The sequence below is a fragment of the Nelumbo lutea genome, chromosome 3, assembly GCF_056320005.1.
Source record: "Nelumbo lutea isolate HS-2025 chromosome 3, American lotus-T2T, whole genome shotgun sequence".
NCBI classification, from domain to species: Eukaryota; Viridiplantae; Streptophyta; class Magnoliopsida; order Proteales; family Nelumbonaceae; genus Nelumbo; species Nelumbo lutea.
Window position 1 is genome coordinate 7,854,195 of NC_142686.1, and position 13,786 is coordinate 7,867,980.

The 13,786-nt window shown below is 38.2% G+C and overlaps 1 protein-coding gene and 1 long non-coding RNA gene across 2 annotated transcripts; one reads left to right on the top strand and one right to left on the bottom strand.

Annotated features, from left to right (window-relative positions):
- Window positions 1–5,609: 5,609 nt before the first annotated feature.
- Window positions 5,610–12,483, bottom strand: LOC148862703 (uncharacterized). Its single transcript, XR_016110685.1, has 2 exons — window positions 12,138–12,483; window positions 5,610–5,937 (listed from the first exon to the last, which is right to left on the bottom strand). It is a non-coding gene; the product is annotated as an uncharacterized LOC148862703 (long non-coding RNA).
- Window positions 9,294–11,991, top strand: LOC148862704 (Concanavalin A-like lectin protein kinase family protein). Its single transcript, XM_088980734.1, has one exon. The coding sequence runs from the start codon at window positions 9,944–9,946 to the stop codon at window positions 11,903–11,905; it is 1,962 nt and encodes a 653-aa protein (XP_088836860.1). The 5' UTR covers window positions 9,294–9,943; the 3' UTR covers window positions 11,906–11,991.
- Window positions 12,484–13,786: the final 1,303 nt, after the last annotated feature.

The window sequence follows — 13,786 nt, forward strand, 5'->3', positions numbered from 1 at the left end:
CCATTATTTTGGTCCTGTTGAAGCATGTGCAATAATGTTTGAACCATTATTTTGTAAAAGATTCCTTTTTATGACAATCAAGATTTTTTATTTTTTTAAATCTTTTTTGCAAAATACTCGTATATCTTTTATACAAAAATGCCAAATTAGACGAACATGCCATTTGGGTCCTACTTGGTTATTGATACATATCCACGTGTGCAGAGCATATCCAGCTTTTTATTTTTTTTGGTCTTTTAGGAATATTTGTTATAGGGAGGGGGGTGCCAAGCATATCCATCTTTTTTATCTCCTTATCCTCTTGGAGATCATCGGTGACAAATAAGAAACCAAATTAATTAAAAGGAAAGAAAAAAATTTATGCTTCCAAGTTCCAACCATAATGCCTTTTGCTGTAGCTGGGATATGCGATTACGATCGGCCCTATCTTCACAATGGAAATTTGGAATGGACCCAACCAGGCGTTAGGCGGCAGGCGCCAAACGCCAAAACCATCAAACTCGTAGGAGAGGGGAGCCTGGCCAATGGGCAAATAGAGAAGACGAACAAATGAAAGGGTAAAAGTCTGTTCGATTGACCGGCGACAGCAACAGTTGGTGATGAAGACCCAAATTAAACCATTATCAATTATTATACCTCAGGCTCAGTGTTTGGCATACAAGCTTTCCTGTCTCGTCCAGGAAGGAAGGCATAAAATGAACAAGAGCCAGCCAGCGTGGGTCATGGATATCACTTAATTAAAACGTAAAAAAGGGTTAAACTTAAACCGTGTATATATGCTAAATTTGCTGTAATTCAGTGACGAAGGAGAGGTCAGTTGCAGCTGCAGTTGAGATATGGTCACTCACCATCAGTCCCAAATTGGAGGTTCCTTTTGTGGTGTGGCCAGTGGGTTTCAATGGGAGAGAAAGAAAAAGAGAAAGGATAAAATTCGCTTTGAAGAGAGTGGAGAGATGATTCTTCTATTGTGGATGGAGACGTGGTGATGCTGGTCGTCCAACGAATATACTTTCTTTGATTCTCAAACAAAATTTGGGGCTACGCAAACTTGTTACAAGTTGTTACTGTTGCCGACCCAATGCTTATAAACGGGCCAACCCAATTAAACAAAAGTCTCTCTGGCCAAGTCTAAACTAAAAGATCGCGCGTGGTCCTCTTGGTCTTTGAACGAGTAAAGACCAAGAAGGCGTTGAAATCTTCAAGGCTTTTGATCACAACGAGGAGACTTCTACAAAATAGAATATTCTTTACGCCAACAACAAGGGAAGTTGCAGAGTCTTCTAGCATTCCTAAATTGAAAATTCAGCGTTTGCTGCTTTGGGCCTTTTACATTCAAATTTTCAAATAGGAATATGAAGCTTCTGAATTCATGATGGGCCTATTTGTGTATGACTTTTGAAGAGTATAACGCCACTGTTGCATCAATAAACCGTAATATCAACTAGTGTAAATGCACGTGCTGTGCTATGCATATGTACAATTAAGGCCTTATTTGGATTTTTTTGAAAGTTATTTATTGGGGTAAATGAGTTTATTTGGATAAATGTTTTTTTAAATAGTTACCTAGATAATTACACTTATTATTATTTTTATATTTCTTAAGTAAAATTAATCAATGATTGTTTTATTCGTAAAACTAATTTTTAAAGGAACAATGTTGTCTTTATCAGGTATTAGTTTTTTTTTTTTTTTGTGTGTGTGTATGAAAGGGAAATAATTTCCATCAATCTAAACGATTTTGATATATTAGTAAAGCACACAACATAATACTTACCCAAATAAATGACCACATTCAAAAATTGTTCTTTTTCCATGGGACTCAATACCAAAAAGAATGCAAATAAATTAGTCAATTCTCGCCCTACCAACTTACCCGCCCCCAAAACAAATGAGGCATATAGGTAAACATGTAATTTAACAAATCAAGTGGCATTTATTGATAACTCAAGAATAACATGATGAAAACTAGTCAAATTCAGTCTGAATTGAACGAAGTCTTTGACTGATTTTTTACCATATTGGTTAACACTCTTGACCAGGTTGGCAAAATTTCTTTGACTCGATCAAGTGTGTCACCCAAGTCGGAATTCAAATAATTTATATTTCTTTTTTTTTTCATAAGACTAGGCTAATCACAATACGGGACCGAACCGGATTTAGTAGGTACAACATAAGTAAGCACGTTAAATGAACACTTAATAAATATTTTGACAACTGTCAAAAATTGGTTTTATTCTTTTTCAGAGATGAGCTGAGGACATGGTTCAAAGTATTGATACACTTCTGCGTATCAGTACTTAGATACACATGGAATTTTTTAGTTTTTTTTTTCAAATTTTGATTTTTAGAGAGTTAAAAAAGGGTGGGGTAAACAGGTGTTTTGGAACCCAAACGATACGACATGATACACCCAATATGGGCGTATCATATTGATTTTTTGAACATTGGCTAAGAATATTTTAAGAAACAGGTGTCAAAAAATTTCAACTGCTCATTGAACGGACTTGCAATGTTATGCCTACCTGATCCTAACAGATCACAATACACTGGATAGGCTCTCTCTACATCAACAGATGGGTGGTTCAATTGGAACATTTATTGGCTCTTTCCAGCAGAGATGGATTGGAATCTCAACCAAATACCAAAAGAAGAAAGAAAAAAAAAATTAGGCTTTGTACATGTAGGTCTTACTTACCAGTCCGATGCAGGGGAATCTAGATCTCCTGGGTGTGGAAATTCCGAGTAAAAGTCTGATTTTCCAACCACTCCTGATTTATGGTATAAATTGCGTAATGGGATAATGAAGCTCATTGGATCTCCACATAATCTACACCTTTTCTACAAGGTGTAGATAGAAAAATGTCTAAATATGGATATAGCTGATTCAAACCATCATCTAGATGTATGGAAATTCTTGGATTAGCTATACGTTATATCAACGTCCTAATGGATGTTGTATTGTAGCTTTCTCCAAATTGATATTAGCCATTCAAACCTTCACCTTTTCAATCCAAAAAATATTCAGAAAAGAGATTATTATGGACACGTGGCAATACTTTTTAGGCTGGTACTTCCTCCATGATTGAAGGATTATGAAAAGAACAAGTATAGCTTTTCTGGCATGTATATATATTGCTAAGTATATGGAAGAATACTTCCGATCAATATATCAAATCCAAAAATCCGATGAGATTCCCCAATTTTTGGCATCTGGCTGCTGGCAAGATGTTAGTTTTTTGTTATACATCCTATATCTGAAAAACCTGTGACCAATCAATCAGTATTATAAATGTATTAACCAATCAGAAGGTATATTTATTAAAATTCATGGGTGGATTTTGATTGATTATAGATATGTAATCAATCAACAACGTGGATCTAATTTGAATTCTATATCAATTGAGCAGGAAATAGATTTCAAATATGGTAAATACTTTTATTATTGGTTTGGATTTAGATCCCCTGATTTGATCTTATTGAAACTCAATAGAACAATATTTTTAATAAATATCACACATATATATATATATATATACTAGTGTAAGAGCATGTATTATGGGTGTGTATAAGTAATTATAAATCATTTATGATACATGATGTCCAGCTTTAACTTGTAAAGATTTGCATGAAACCTAAGGCAAGTATCATCTTCATTTATTATTATAGATTATAAATAATTTAACATAAATTTATTAAGAGAGTTTTGCGTTTAATGTTGTACTTTTAATTAAGACTATGTTTGGTTTGAAGGAAAAGATAGGAAAAGGAAGGGAAAGATATGGAAAATTTTACAATCCTTATATTGGTTTCTCTGCCTTTCCCTTCTTTTTCCTATATAACCTTTTCCTTCAAACCAAACATAGCCTAAAGGGTTGCTGATTCCATAGGAGTCCAAATCTCCTGCCCACGTTTATTTCAGCCATGGCGGGATAATGTATTGTGGGTGGGAGAGGGCAGGAGACCCGGTGTCATTCCATAGTCCATCATCTTCTGTTCTTACTCCAAATCCGTATGAGTTCAATCCGACTCCCATGAATTAGATTCCATTTGAACCCAATATCAATTGGACTGATCCTAGATATTTTATGTCCATTTCAAACCACCCAAATGACAATCCTGTCAATGACAGTGAAAAGGATTGAGGGATTGGGTTGAGCTTAGCCATCCAAAATTTCAATTTTTTTCTTTTTTGGGTTCAGTTCCGGAAACTAAAATTTGGTCCAAGAAAGAAGAGTGAGGAAGGGAACAAGTAGGACCGAAAATATTGTTGTTTGTCTAAGAAGATTGACTAGGATCGGTAGCTTGTAATCTTTCATTATTGTACAATCACATTGCTATTAATGACAACTTAGCTAGATCCCAGCAGGAGGTTGATGTGCTCATCAACCCAACCCCTTCAGCCCCTCTTCACCTACTATACAAAGCTTTTAGCTAGCATAATGAAATGATGAAAAAGCTCTAAGCGCATTTAAAGTGATTATCTTTGAAATGTTGAAAATGTTCTAAGCTTTTATTCTCTAACAGCTATAAGTCTCTCCTTAGTAAATTGAGTATTATAATTAATGCCAATTAATACAAACTGAAGTCTATCACTTGAACAACCATTTCCACAGTAAGCATGCATGTACATCAACTCCTACCAAATTGTATGTAATTAAGTTCTCATATATTAACTTAAATAAATAATTAAAATCTTGTGAACTTAGTAAGTGGGGCACCTCTAAAATAGATTGTGGACAAATGGAAAAGCTCATCATATGTCGTGGCCAATCAAGTAAATCGAAAAGAATAATCTCAAAAGGAATTGAAGCTTTCGGACATTGCACCGTGTAAAAAGTGAGAAAGTTTGTGGCTTGGAAAGTTTATACTCTCTCAACTCTGAAATCAATCTTGAAGAAGTTGCTTCCGAAGTTAAATCTAAACGACCATTGTGGCATTGATTGATTGAACTAGGATTCTCTCTCTCCCCCACAGTCGAGACGAAGAGCTTGATATATACTAGGATCCGTCAGCTCCACCAAGCGGCGCAAAAATCTCCAACTATTAAAATGTGTGAAAACTGAAAAGCAAAGTAACGACGTTAGGCATGAAGTGACGACGGAGCAGTCTCCTCTTCTTTTCCTGTTTGGTCTGACCAAAGTGCGGAAACGCAGAGAGAAAAAATTGAAGATTGTATGGCGCTTTGGTTGTTACAAACAGTTATAATTTAAATTAAGTTGGGGGATATTTTGCTTGTTGATCGGCCACAGATGATAGTGTGGATCTAACAAATTAATTAACAACTGGATTGACCGGGCTTTATTTCCTATATTAATTAAGGGCTTGTTTGGTTCATGAGAATAGGGGTTTGGAATCGGGAATTAGAATAAGTCATTTCAATTTCAATTATTTGGTTGGGCAGAATTGAAATCGCATCTTATTCTTAATGAAATGGCATTCTACCATTTGAGGTAATGGCCATTTCCTCTCCTCTCTTGGGAATGAAATTCCATTCCAATTGATTTTAATTCTTATTTCAATTCATTAAAATAAACTATGAGAATAGACCAATCTGATTTAGATTATGCCAGATTTTGATTCTGATTCCAACTATAAACCAAACAGAAAAGTATGGACAGACCCAATGTAAATTTTTGAATTCCACTATAAATTTATAAACATTCAAAATGTCAAAAATCTTCCACTCTATACACCAATATCTGCCTGTAAATTGGCACCTACCCTATCTGTACTTTGGGCCTAAAAATTCTGACCCTGAGCTGAACCACCATTCTCCCTAAACCAAATGGACCCTAAATATTTTGTATTATTTGTTTCCACGAACCACAAGGGTATGAATTGGAAGCAAGTCTAATTGTGACAGCAACATAATGAAACTCCTTCGAATATGCGCCACCAATGAAGGAGGAGGAGATTGCTACCTCAACCCCTGTCTGTCTGCCATAAAGCATCTCACCAGTCACAAGAGAATTATATTTAAATTAATGATCGAACAGGACATGCCATGATTCATGTATCATTCATTTTATCTCTGTTTTGTTTATACAAATTAAATTAATTAACGGCAGTATATAGTATTTATTGAAAAAATTGATGCTGATTCCTCAAGTTTCTTTTTCCCTTGTCCGTTTTCTAGTTTCGTCTTCCTTGAGGAATAAGTTATTAAAAGAAATGTGAGAGTGAATATTCCTGTCTCCCTGGGACATTTCACGCTACAAAGCAAAGCATGCGTCTTTGTTAGAATGTTAAACCTTTGTGGTTTCCACAGAAACGGGGGCTTGTCAGTCTGTACTGTAATTTACCTTAAGATACTTTTTTTTAGAAAACCAAATAGATATATATTGACTGGATAAATATTTTTCTTTGTTTATATATATATATAAACATTTTTGGCCCACCCCGGCCCCGCCTGCAAATTTCTGGGCTTGCCTAGGTTTTTGTATGCAGCCCAGCCCGGGCCCAGGCTTGCATCAAGGCTGAAAATTTTCAGGCCAAAATTGGGCCTATATTATTTAAATATATAATATACATATTTTTATATATTATAATGTGCATTATATTTTATATGTTATATATATACAATTATATTTTATTTTATATTAAGTGTTATTATTTTATATAAAATATAAAAAATAAAAATTTTAGGTTTTATTTTAACATATAAATAAATATTTATGAATTGAAACTTGTTAATATATATATGTCAACACTTGAGTCAATTCAAGTATGAGAACTATACTCCTAATTTAGGCCTTATATAGATGAAGGCAAAGCATTCATTCTCATTCTTTAAGCAATGTAAGGCTTGGAAGGCATTACTATTTAGTGTTGCTCCAAGTCCCACAATGCTCAAGAATGGGAATGAAAGCCTTGCCTTCATCTATCAAATGATAGGTAATCCAAGTAGAATGAAGCCTATCAATTCAATGAGGTTCATGCCTTATTTTTTGTGCCATAGGCTTAAAGCCTAACAAGCCCAATTTAACTTGGCTTGTGTAATATTTTTTGTATGTATTACATTTACATGACATTTAATTTAAAAATAAATAAAATTTTATTGTTTGATATCATAGGCCCAGTCATTACACATTAAGCCCGGAAAGCCTGTAAGCCCAAGGCTTGCAATATAGACCCAAAGTATGGGTTGGGCCGAGCCAAGCCTGGGCCTAACTTAAAACCCTTACCTTTGGTGCCAGGTCCATAATCACCCCTATCTTCACTCGGCCTAGCTTGACAAAGAAAATCCTATATGTCGTTTGAAAGCTCATCTCCTCCCCGGGTTATATTCACAAGCTCTCCTAGCCTACAAGTTGGCTTTTGTCCCCAAACTCCTACAAGTGACGCATTTAGTCTCACATCTCAATACCTAGTCCAGTATTTAACAAGTTTTAATTCCAAATGTGCAACATTGTGCCTATAAACAATGTTTAACTCTTAGGCCCTTTCACTTTTCTAGAAGTTACTTACCCAGTTCATGTTCATTTATTTTCCAAGTAAATAAAAAAAATGATCCTTTTAATCATAAAAATCCATTATTAAAAGGGGTATTTCTGTCCAATCTAAATATTAGTAACTTTCCCATCTAGGGAGAAAATTATTTATCCACCTAAAAGATGGGTATCAGTTACTCGGTTAAGTGATACCTGGAGAAAATAAACTTTCATAGACCCCACATAAATCTGAAAAAAGAATATAGGTATTTTATAAAATGAAAACCAAAATTGCATTGTCCAACTTTTTCCCTCCGAAGATCCAAAAAAGTCCTTAAATATAAGACGAGTAGCTGGTTGTATTCATTTTCAGTACAGCTGTACAAGAGGATCATTTTATAGGAAGTTGATTCCGTGAAGGTGTTTTTATGTGAAAAAGGTTTTCAATTCCGTAGCAAGTGTGTGTAATATACATCACATCCCATGCCAACTTTGGAGCAGTGCTATGCAACCAATCCATGCGCCCCAGGTATAGGATAAAAAGAATAAAGGAGCGGAGCCGACACATCACACATCAAATGGGAATCTTCTTTCCACACACACACATGTAAGACTGTAAGAGGGACCCTATTACCGGGGTCTATGCTGCTGATTATTGCTACTCTATCAAGAACACCCATATACATCAACTTTCTCAACACAAACACCTCACTGCCTGTGTTTCCCTCCAGAGGCTAATATATCACTTTGATTACATCGCCTATCACCTCTGCCTGGCCATTTTATAGCAATGCTCACCCACCCCACTCACTCCTCACTCGTCTGACTCACTACCATGCTTTTTTCTTTGTTTTCTTTGTTTGATACTTTGATGCAATTGTTCATAAACTAGGTATGGTTCATGGTGTGACAGGAAAATTTTGGCATCGGATCGCTACTCTTCTATTTATAATAAATATACAGGAAGTGTGCTTTTCCATTCTAAGCCTTGAATTTAAATAACTCTTTTGTGTTTCTGAGGAATGCCAGCTGAGCTGACCAATTTCCTACTTTCCTTTTTTTATTTATATATGTAAACAGGATTTCATGTCTGTTTTGCCCAATTAGCAATCTTGACTTTAAGGATATATTAAGGAGAAATAAGATGATGGGATGGAAACTGTTGAAGTTGAACCAATTACATGCCAATTCTGACTTCTGAGCCATGTTTTTTTTTTCTTGGTCCATAGAGCATAGGCCCACGATCTTTGAGGTCATATTTATCCTTTTCTTCTCATTCTATCAAGGCCCATAGTCATTCACTTATTTTCTTCCATAACCATGAGGGCAAGGCCCACAAAACACACTTTCATAGTACTATAGGCCCATAAAAATACACAAGGCCCATCGCCCGCGGAGTACCATTATTCATGTATAGAGGGGATGTCTAGGATTGATCATTATTATCCACTTTTGCTATGCTATTCTTCCATGTTAACATTTTGGCATCAGATGATTGAGTGGCATCTATGATAGAGTAAAGTGGCACATTATTGTCACAACATAATAGCATCAACCCCTGCCAATTTTGTTTTCTTGGTTCAAGCTACTAGAAATCCAAGAATAGAGGCCATGTTGGCCGAGAATCATCTCCAGCAAAAGCCATGATTTTAAAAAACGACCTGGAAATGAAACCATTTTGACCACCGGTTTTCAGGTCGACAGTCTGACTGTCCGATTCAAATGAATGAAATAAAAAATAATTAAAAATAAAAAACGATCAAAATTCATTAAACGGATCAATAGATTGACAGTTTCCAAGTCAATGAATTATTGACCAATTTAATATTTTTAGCCAAAGACCAAATTTAGAATAAAACAGAACCGATTATTTAAACAGTTCTCGAACTGAACGGTCCGACCATCTGGATCGATGGCGATTCAAAAACCATGGCAAAAACACCTGCCCCACATCTCGCCTCGTCTCGTCAACAGAAAAGCAGCCTCATCATTCATCAACACACGCCCAAGCTTTTGCCAGCTCGGTAATCCGTTGTGAGTAGTTATGAACCAAATAGGAACCTCACCCGTTGTCTGACGTGGCTAATTAATTCGTTACAATTCATCCAACACTTGAATGAGTCTTTTTGGGAGGATATCTCATATATGAGGAGGGGGTGGGGTGCCTGATTTGATTTGTCTTGATCAAGGATTAGAATCCGCGAGGCGCGAGCCGTCCATTTGGTCCGCTCGCGTGACTCATCCTCATTCTTCCACCATCTCATTTTTCATTAATTAATTCTTAATAATTACTGACTTATAAACAAAGACTGAATTAATAAGTTAATTATATATTTGGTGGGAAATTAGTTAATTAATAAGCCGGCAGCGGCCGTACCATTTGACGAGTAAACGTCCATCTGGCCTCAATTCAGCAATTCACAACAGTTATCACAGAAAGTCCCCCACCCCCCCACCCCCCCACATGGAAATATAGCACTCGTCGCCGGCAGAAACTGATCAGATCCGGCACGATGTTACATTATCTTGTCTTCTTCGTATTCTTATTGTTCTCCCCCTGTTCCGCTCTCGATTTCTTGTTCAATTCCTTCAATTCCACCGATCTTCTTTTGCTAAATGACACCCGAATTGAGTCGTCCGTCGTCCGATTAACCAATGACTCCAACGAGTTTTCCGTCGGGAGAGCCTTCTATCCTGTCCGACTCCCTATGAGAGCCACTAACACCAGCACCACTATCTCTTCGTTCTCGACTTCTTTCGTCTTTTCGATCCTCCCCCAGATCACTTCAAGTCCCGGCTTTGGCCTCGCATTCGTACTCTCCAATTCCACCACACCTAAGGACGCCCTATCCGGCCAATATTTCGGCCTTTTCTCCAATGCCACCACCCCTTCTGTTGCTCCACTCTTAGCCGTCGAATTTGATACCGGTCAGAACCCAGAATTCAACGACCTAGATGGGAATCACGTTGGAATCGACCTTAACAATATCGAATCAGCCGTGACCCATACCGCCGGGTACTATAATTCCACTGGCGGATTCGTCGATTTGGATATGCGTAATGGCCAGAATGTCCACGCTTGGATCGAATTCGACGGGACTCAGTTTGAAATCAACGTTACAATAGCTCCAATAGGTGTATCTCGACCATCAAAGCCTCTGCTGACATACAAGAATGCCGCAATCGCAAACTATGTATCAGCCGATATGTATGTTGGGTTTTCTGCTTCGAAAGTCACTTGGGTAGAAGCGCAAAGGGTTCTAGCTTGGAGCTTAAGCGACACTGGAATTGCCAGGAATATAAACACCACTAATTTGCCTATTTTCCTGCCCGAATCCTCTTCGTCGTCTTCCCTTTCCGCTGGAGTTATAGCCGGCATTTCAATCGCCTCTGTTGTTTTTGTGGTCATATGTTTATCTGGGCTTTACTGGTTTTGGCAAAAGAAGAAGAGGATTGAGGAAGAAGAAGATGAGATAGAAGATTGGGAGCTTGAGTACTGGCCACACCGTTTTCCATACGAAGATCTCAGGGAAGCCACAAAGGGGTTCTCGGACAATGAGCTTCTTGGATCGGGTGGATTTGGCAGAGTGTACAAGGGGACTCTTGCCAACGGCACCGAAGTGGCAGTGAAATGCGTCAACCACGATTCGAAACAAGGGTTGAGAGAATTCATGGCGGAGATCTCCAGTATGGGTAGGCTCCAACACAAGAACCTGGTCCAAATGAGAGGGTGGTGCAGGAAAGGCAACGAATTGATGCTGGTATATGATTATATGCCCAACGGCAGTCTTAATCGTTGGATCTTCGACAAGCCGAAGCAGGTGATGGGGTGGGAGGGACGGCGCAGGGTGCTGGCGGATGTAGCGGAGGGCTTGAACTATCTGCACCACGGATGGGACCAGGTGGTGCTCCACAGGGACATCAAGTCCAGCAACGTATTACTGGATTCAGAAATGAGAGGTCGGTTGGGTGACTTTGGACTGGCGAAGCTGTACCAGCACGGGCAAGCGGCAAAGACAACTAGAGTGGTAGGTACGCTGGGGTACCTTGCGCCGGAGCTGGCGAACGTGGTAGCACCGACGGCGGCAAGCGACGTTTACAGTTTTGGAGTGATGGTGCTGGAGGTGGTGTGCGGCCGAAAGCCGATAGAGACGTGGTCGGAGGACGACCCACTGTTGATTGATTGGGTAAGGGAACTTTATGCGGAAGGAAAGCTTCATGAAGCGGGGGATTCAAGGATTGCTGGAGAGTATAAGGTAGAGGACATGGAGAGAATGCTGAAGATTGGGCTGGCCTGTTGCCATCCGGAACCACAGCATCGGCCGACAGTGAAGGAGGTTGTGGCGATGCTGTTAGGCGAGGAGGCGTCAGCCGTACCTAGCAGTTTATTGTCGGAGTTGACACGAGGCGTAGATGATGGTGGTAGCGGCGAGGCGTCGGCGCCAGCGCCACCACCACCACCTCCTCCGGCATGATTATGCATTCCTTTTTTTTTATTATTATTATTATCATTTTATTGTTTATCTTTCAGGGGGTGGAAAGTGGAAACTATTTTTCTTTATCTGTGTCGGAAAGTCGAATTGGGTGAATAGTGAATAGTGACGAATGGGGAGGAGAGAGATGTGAGATGATACAAATGCAAATTAGTGAATTACAAACAGCAGAAGCAGAAAATCACGGTAAAGCAAGTAATTACACAACACGTACCGTCAAGGCGTCAACATGGAATCGCGCTCCCTCCAAAGTCCAAAGTCCACGACTCCACGCTGCTGCTTCTGTATTCAGCTCACGGTGAAGTGAAGGTTGAGAGTTTACTTGGAACAAGACCCAAGCCGTTGAGTTGAAGGTGATAATGTGATATGAAATGATCCAACAACATTTCAGTCGTTGGGCCTGGCCTGGGAAAGGACTAAAGAGTAAAGACTAAGGTAAGGAGGTGGCCGACTAATTTGACCAGAGACCGAAGAAATAGAAAAATGAGTGAGCGGTTTGTGAACAAGCATTATGTCATTTTAATATCACAATTCACAACAACTCTCTGCTATCTCTACAGTTAAATCGGATCAAAATAAGGAGATAGAAAGATAAAGCCATAGTTCCGTGTTGGTTTTAAGCAAGTGGCTCTCTCCCTGTAATCTAGAGACTAGAGTCACCATCACTTATTTAATCTAATCAATAAAGGAAAAGAGGCTCTCTCCCTGTAAAAATTATCAGCCTCCAAACTGCAATTGCGATCAAAGCCAAGGGTAGTTGAAAATCGATTAGCTAGCTTCGCTAAACAAGTCCCTTCGCTAGTTGGCTGTTAAGGTACGTACTCGCCACAACACTCATTCAAACAAACACATGGGAAAGACAAGTGTTTTGCAAGTACAAGTTAGTTTGATACATTTGTCTTAAACTAATACAGAAATATTTTGATTTTTCTGATAGCAGCAACAGATGTCGGCATCAGTCGCACCAAAATGAACAAATTTTTCATTCACATTATTCAACTCTTGAGCTGCTCTGCTACTTTGTATCTCTAGAGGAATCTCAAAGTTTCATTTTTATTTGTAAGTTTTCTTTTAAATTTTGACTTACATATACCCTTAGCTTTTCAAATGGATTTAAACATACCTAGTGGATTGATCTATCTAGATTTTCTGTTCTTCTCATCTATGAGTTTCTGCCCTATTTTCCAGACAAATTCAGAAGCCTGAGATAAAATACAAAGACCTCAATAAAAAAAGCTACAAAGGTTTGAGTATCTGCTTCACAAGTAGAAAAAAAAATCCTTTATAACCAATATGCTGCATTACCCAAAATCCTTTCTATCTTCATAAGTTTTGAGTATCTGCTGAATCGGAAGTCACCAAAAGTCAACCCAGAATGCATTTGGATATCTTTTCAAGAATATAGCACTTGGGATCAGCTAACAAGTCCTTTTCTATAACTACAAACAAGGCTGCTAACAGTTAATATTGGAATGGAGAGCCATTGTATTTGTAGTCAGTAGTCACATACACAGTCAACCATTGAACGAACCCGATGGGTAAAATGTAGACAACAAACCCCTGACACTGCAATCCAGAATTCGCCTTCTTCAACAGGGGAAACCAAGCTAAGCTAATATTGGAGACTTTGGAAAACGTTGGCCTTACTGTCAACATCACCAGAATAAACTCCGCAGATGTTGTTGCGATGACCATGGCAAGAGGAATTTTATTGAATGTTGAAAGCTTAGGAAAGAAGATAATATTTAGAAGCCTTGATTTTTTGTTTCTTTTTTTTTTTTTTTAATTCTAATGGCTAGCTGCATTTTAAAAGGGTAGAATTATCTTTTTCATTAATTCCGTCTATTATAACGGGGCAGGGTA